Genomic DNA, 7,039 nt, shown 5'->3' with positions numbered 1-7,039 from the left:
TCGCCTCCATCACCTGAAGTCAACAGGCACAGTGACTCTCCTTCGTTAGCCAATGCAGGTCAGGTTAAAGCCTGCCAAGTAAGTGTACCAGTGAACAATGACAGTGATAGTGTTAGTGGAGCTTCTGAAGGAGCTCGTGCCTCCTCTCATAATGATGCCAACTTGAGGGTGAGTAGCCAGAGCGAGACCGATAGTGATGGAAGCATGAATGGGGAGAATGAGCCCCAGACTGCCAGCGTGGTCTCTATAATAGTCCCAGGTCTGCAGACTGTTCATGACCCTGTAAGTTTTCCATTGTTTACGGAGGAGGAACTCGCGGGACTGATGAAGGAACCGGCGTATAAAAATCCTACTGGAATAAGGGCTGTGAAGAACATTATCAGGAAATCCAGAGGTACAGAAATTGGAAGGGTCAGCTTATTGGTCAGGCTGATCTATGAAGCCAGCGTGCGACTCTCTACGTTAAATACAAGGTGGGAAAAGTAACACGAACGCTTAGGTTCATTTCATGGAACATCCGGAGTGTTAATCGCAGAATTAATGATCTACAATGGTTTGTTAAAGTTTTTGACATTGATGTAATTGGCTTACAAGAACCTTACACGTCCAGCACCCAGAAGAAAGTTGCACCCAGGATAGCTGGGTTTACAGCATATAATAGTGGAGCAGGAAGTGGCCTGCTCACATATGTAAAGAATGGTCTGGTCTGTAAATGGATTAAAACTCACAATGATGAAAGTATTCACTATCAACAATTTACAGTAAAGACAACAAACAGTCAATTCGCTGTATAACATCTATGTTCGGTGTAATGAACTGCGAGCGGACGTGTTACCAAAGCCATCAGGTAACAATGCGATGCTGTGTATGGGTGACTTTAACTCTCGTCACACTGTCCTCGGTGATGTCCAGTGTAACTCTAATGGGAGGGTGTTCGTGAATTACATCAATAATCATAATATCACTGTATACGACACAGATAAAGTGACACATCTGATGGGGGGCAGACTTGATTATGTGATTGGGTATAACCTAGTAGACAGTAATGTCAAGGCTAAGGTCATCTCAGACTACCTTGTCAGTGATCATTATGCAATACTTACTGAATACACCGTTGCTGATGTCAAGTGTGAACCCCATCCTAAGCTCAGAATTAATATCCCAGATAATCTTAAACTGCACTTCAAGGCCTACATCCACAGATGGTATGCTGGATATACACCTGGGTCAGTGGATGAATTTTGCTGTGATCTTGTAAATGTCATTACCACATATTATACCACCTGGGTTAAGTCAAGGAGGAAGGGGGGCAGCACTACACCACCTCTGTGGACACATGACCCCATCCTCACCAAAGAAGGAGAGAATGTAAAACAGCTTGCCAACACTTATAAGCAAAATAAAACCAGTGATAACCTTTTGGCATTCCTCAAAGCTAACAGAGAATTTCGTGAACTCAAAGGTCAGGTGAGAAACACCTATTGGGAACAATTCTTACAGGGGATTAATAGAACAACCACTCTAGCAGAAATGTGGAAGAAAATTAGAGCCATTACCAAGTCACCCACCCCAGTCCAGCTTCATCACAGCCCTGCAGAATATGCTGACATGCTATTAGACCAATGGTCTAGTGTGTCACAAATCACTTTCCTGCCTCCTGACATACAACAATATCTTAACACCTCACACATTAATAGGGGTTTCAATATTGAAATAGCCTGTTCCTCACCAGACCTTACCGACCAGTTTCCTATAACGCACCACGAACTAACAACAGCACTAATGAAAGGCGAGTCATCCTCTCCTGGTGAGGATGGCATAACCTATAACACCCTGAGATTGTTGAATGAGATCCCTAACCATCCACTGCTTGACCTGTATCAAATGGGCCTCTGTGATGTCTCTTACAAGACCCATGTCAGACTCCTTCAAACATAGTTTCCCAATCCTAAAAGCTAATTCTCAAACTTGGTAATTTCACTTCACATCCTGTGTATAAAGTCATGAAAAAGTTATTCTGTTAAATCTCATAGTTCAGGTCAAGACAAACTCCTTCTAATCTGTAAGGTTCCTTTGCGTCTTTTGAACAAGCTTGCAGAATATCTTTGTTCCTCAAAGATAAACCTGACAACCTTCATGAACCCTTAGAAATCAGCCTTTGAAGTGCTTGGCTATGAGAGACATTATCTTGAAACAACTATTAATTTACAGCATAAGGTAACTCACAATATGGATAAAGGGTTATCTGTCCAACAGGTATGCCAGTGTTCTGTTTAGGGGAGTTAAAAGTACCAGAATGAGATCATTTGAGCTGGGCACGCCTCAGGGAGGAGTGTTAAGTTCTATGCTCTTTAATATACTGATGCACAAGCTTATTGCTGACATTCCAGTTCAGCCAAACGAAGCCGTAATATGCTATGCTGATGATATCTGCATTATGACACAAACCAAACTCAGGCTCCAAGCCTTGCTGGATGTATTTGGTCGGAGAACTGTTGAATGCGGTCTCATAATATCTGTTGACAAGACGAGGGTCCTCAATCCTCGTCCTGTTCACCCTCTGCCTCTTGACTATAACATTAACAGGATGCCCTTGGAACTATGTAGCTCCTATAAATATCTTGGAATTTGTGTGAATGATGCAAACTTTGTCAACAACCTTCGTGACAAACTAATGCAGCGCATTAAACCCCTCAGAACCCTTGTTGGCAAGGGCTATGGAATTAACATCACCCAGGCTCGTACTTTCTATCTTCACTTCATTCGTTCTGTAGTTGACTATCATGCTCTCCATCTTGTGACTATTCCGCCTAAACACCTCAACAGCCTTGAGGTAGTGCAAAATGAAGCCATGCGCATCATCCTAGGATGCCCAAAATCAACCAGAATTGTAAACATGAGGAAAGAGCTCGGACTGCCCTCCCTAACTGAGAGGCTAGCCCTACTTAATACCATGTTTTGTGTCAAAGTTTTGAAGAACAATGGTTCTCAAACTACAACTCAAACTGAGTTGATGTTCTATCTAAGCAATCCCGACCATCTCGCCAACCTTCCACAAAAGACTCTCTTTGGGGCGTGGCTTCATAAAAGTGTTGCAGATCTCCTGAAACTGAATGTCCCAATCACCCCAGACGAACCTATTAATGCCATTCCTCCTTGGCTGGACATATCAGTTCCTATTAATTACACTCCTGTTGGTAGTAAGCAAATGTTAAATACCGATGTGGTGAGATGTGTCACACTAGAAACTATTAACAGACACATAGAGAGTATTAAATCAAGTGAATGTTGCTTGATTTTGCGGTGGTTCTGTGTGAACAAACACAGGTAGAACAAACTGTGCCGGTTATATTATACCAAAAGATACTTGAAAGGATGATGAGTGTCAGGCAAACGAGGCTGAACATATTTCAGGCCGCTGGCTTTAAACTGAACTAACTGGAATCTACTTAGCCACAGACTACCTCAAAGAAAATGGAGGTGGGGTGATATTCTGTGACTCTCAAAGTGCTTTGAAATCAATGAACAGCCCGTCAGGCTCTATGTCTAAAGTTGCGTGTGATATTAAAAGGAATGTGATAACTGCCAATGAGAACAACTTTCGTATCGAATTTGTGTGGATTCCGTCCCATATTGGAATCAGGTATCATGACCATGTTGATAGACTGGCCAATGAGGCATGTAAGAAAGAAAATGTTGACCGCGACCTTGGTCTGTCCAATGCTGTAATTAAAAACATTCAAGTCAGAATCATGAACTCTGATCTAGAAAAGTAGAAATGCAGAGACTTCAACTGATGGCATTAAGTAAATATGTTCAGTTCGCAACAAAAAAGTACCATGCTTAAAAACTCAACATAAAGACAGAAGACAGACAATATATTGATGTGGTCATGTGGCTTCCAAATTGAGTTAGGACTGAATTACATCTAGCAAGATTAATGGCACTTTTACCGGAACATATCTATAAACTGCTGTTGAACAACACAAAAACATACTGGCGAACCTCTCATTGTGAATGCCTGGCCTGTCAAGACTTCGATACTTGTTAATATGTCTTGAACTATGTTCACCGATACAGGACTCGTTATGATTGAGACATTCTTGCTGTTTTGCTCCCAGGTTACTAGCCCACACTGGTCGTCTTCAATTTAGAATGTGGCTCCAATGTATATTGATCACTGGCCTATCTGTGCTGATGAATGTGATGTATTTCCTTCTTTGTGTACGAACCTCTGTCCTGCGTGGCAGTGAACAGTGGCATTACCCACATCAATCTGACCTATATATAGTGTCAATGAATATGATGCATTCTTTGTGTACGAACCTCTGTCCTGTATGGCAGTGGAAAGTGACATTACCCACATGAATCTGACCGACGTATATGTATGTATGTGTGCGTGTGTGCATATATATGTGCATGTACGTGTATATGTGTATGTATATACGGATATGTATGTATATGTGTGTGTGTGTGTGTTTACATATATGTATATGTAATGTCAATGAATATGATGCAACTCTTTGTGTACGAACCTCTGTCCTGCATGGCAGTGAACAATGACATTACCCATATGAATCTGACCTATATACATTTATAGTTGTTAATGAATATGATGTATTTCTTTGTGTGTGAGCCTGTCCTGCGTGACAGTGAGAAGTGATACCACCCTCACTGTCAAGACCTGACTGAATTACTCAGAATAGGCAAACTGTACTACAAGCTCTGACGTGTTGCTTCAAAAATAAACATAACTAACAACCTAATGACACATAGCTAAGCCTTGCTTTAATAATATAGCCCTGCTTCTAAAACACACCTTACATGTATGTGAATATAAATAACTTCTTATCGACAGATAATGTTTGTGTGCCAACATAGTAAAAAAAAAAAAAAAAACTCTCCATATTGGTAAAAACATCAGTTCAGTTCTTGAATATTATTGAAATATTATTCCTATTTAGCGTGACTTCCAGATATGTATAATCAGGGCACAAGTAAGTGTTTTACCAACCTGAACAGTAAATTGTTGTTCCAGCAGTCCCCATGACAAATGACATCAAATTTTGCATTTCTCATTAATTGGCTCGCCAAGATGCTGCTACAGTCACCCTTGTTCTTGATTATCCATTGTTCTGCTACCTCATACCCTTCCACTTTGTGTAGCAATTCTTCAGCAATTGAAAAATGTGTTGAAATCATATTATGAAACATTTGGCCACCACTATCTGTACAATTCAGCCAGTCAGTTTTAATAGTTTTGAACTTGTCCAACAAATCTTGATCGGGTGTCCGTGCCTGTAGAAAGCGGGAGGCGGCGTGCATTCTGGCCAACTCCTGTAAAACGAGGGTGGCATGGGGTACGTCCATTCCCTTCCTGCGGTCGAACATTTGATATCCCCGGGGGCGTAGGTCTTCTAAGAATATCATTTCTCGACCTTCTTCTAAAAATGAATAATACCATTTCGCCATCCTTAACTGACGAAGACCAAGGGTTGTCAGCTCAGAGTTTAAGAGAGGGATGATTTTCTCATAAAACTCTGCTTCTTTCCTAAATATTGCCCCAAACATATCTGAAAAATCTTTACCAAGATCGCGTTGGGGGTTTATTTTGACCACGTAAGACACACTTTGGTTTTGTCCATGGAGAGAGAAGTTAACACTGACGCTGGTGACGACAGTGGCATAGTTGTCACCCTTCTGAGTGAAGTCCTTGATGCTCCAGGAAGTAAGTTGAGCATCATTGCCCTTGTCCGCCTTCAGCACCTTCTCCACGTATGTTTCAGTGATATTATTCTGTGGTCCTGCTGACTTTGTAGTTTCTGTGGTAGCCACTGGATAGAAACATTGGGTATTTAGAAAATGATTAGGCTATTTTTGTCAAAATATTAATAAATCAGACAAATTTCATCTGAAACATTCATTAATAAAGGAAAGTAATGTGGACGTGTTTATGGAGAAATGTTTGAGGTAAGAAATACTTGGCTACCAATATTATAAACAGCAACAGGTACTCAAATAACGGAGAATTTTACTTAAGTATTAATTTATAAAGTTTAAATGTAGACGTTTTCGCAAAGCAATTATTAAGGCTCTGTGTTTTTCGCGTTCGTCTTTTTTCAGATATGAGAAAGAAGCAAAACACCTGCTCAGAAGTACAGATGAATCCTAAAATTATGATTAGAGCAGATATGGCCATAGCAGATGTAATTAATTGAATTCTGTGATTTACTTGTGGTTACGGTACAGTAGCAAAGAAACTATAAGTATGAACTTTAATTAAGGTCTAGTGCCAGAGAGATGCAGACATTTTCTTGCTTTAATAATGGTTTGGTAATAAAAAGTGATCTGGATAAATACGTTCACAGAGCCATTGTGAGAGGTACAGTGTTAATAAAGAAGGGAATTTAAGTGCGAGAGTTAGTGATAGGAATGTGGATAAATCGTGGGGAAATTTGATTTATCAGGAATAAATGAAAATATAGATAAGGTTGATAATAGGAAACAAATGGCTCAAAAGAAAGATCTTCATATGGATGAAAGGGTAGAAGGTAGGACACTGGAGACGTTTTGAATTATGAATATATACACATTGACTGACAGAGGATTAAAAAATCCTTAGAACTACCAAATTCTAGTCGACGAGTTAGACCTTTTAAGAGAAAACTTAGTGTTTGGTTTTCCATCGTATTTTCTTGGAGTTAAACTAAGATTTTCTGAATGCCACAACATAGTCTAGCAAACCATCACCTTTTCTGTGTGTGTGTGTGTCCGCACGAGAATCTCGGAAACTACTTTACTGATCTGTAGTGAAGATGGATGGTGTTTTATGTAGTCATGATGGATGGTGTTATATGTAGTGATGATGGATGATGATGTTATATGTAGTGATGAGGATGCTGTTACATGTAGTGATGATGGGTGGTGTTATATGTAGTGATGACGGATGATGTTATATGTAGTGATGATTAGACAATAAACTAATAACAGTTTAATGCTAAAAAAATATACTTTGCTGTACCGTTGTAGTGAAAAACAT

General features: G+C 40.0%; 1 protein-coding gene across 1 annotated transcript; it reads right to left on the bottom strand.

Moving 5' to 3' along the window:
• Nucleotides 1-4,934: 4,934 nt before the first annotated feature.
• LOC121865911 lies at nt 4,935-5,871 on the bottom strand (the record flags this gene model as incomplete). Its single annotated transcript, XM_042365467.1, has 1 exon — nt 4,935-5,871. A coding segment is annotated over one exon (885 nt), but the record flags the coding sequence as incomplete, so codon positions are not given.
• Between the last annotated feature and the right edge of the window lie 1,168 nt (nt 5,872-7,039).

Source organism: Homarus americanus, unplaced genomic scaffold (genome assembly GCF_018991925.1).
Source record: "Homarus americanus isolate GMGI-L3 unplaced genomic scaffold, GMGI_Hamer_2.0 scaffold42556, whole genome shotgun sequence".
In the NCBI taxonomy this organism is placed as follows: Eukaryota; Metazoa; Arthropoda; class Malacostraca; order Decapoda; family Nephropidae; genus Homarus; species Homarus americanus.
Note: the sequence above shows the minus strand (reverse complement) of the source record. Positions and strands in the feature narration are given on the sequence as shown.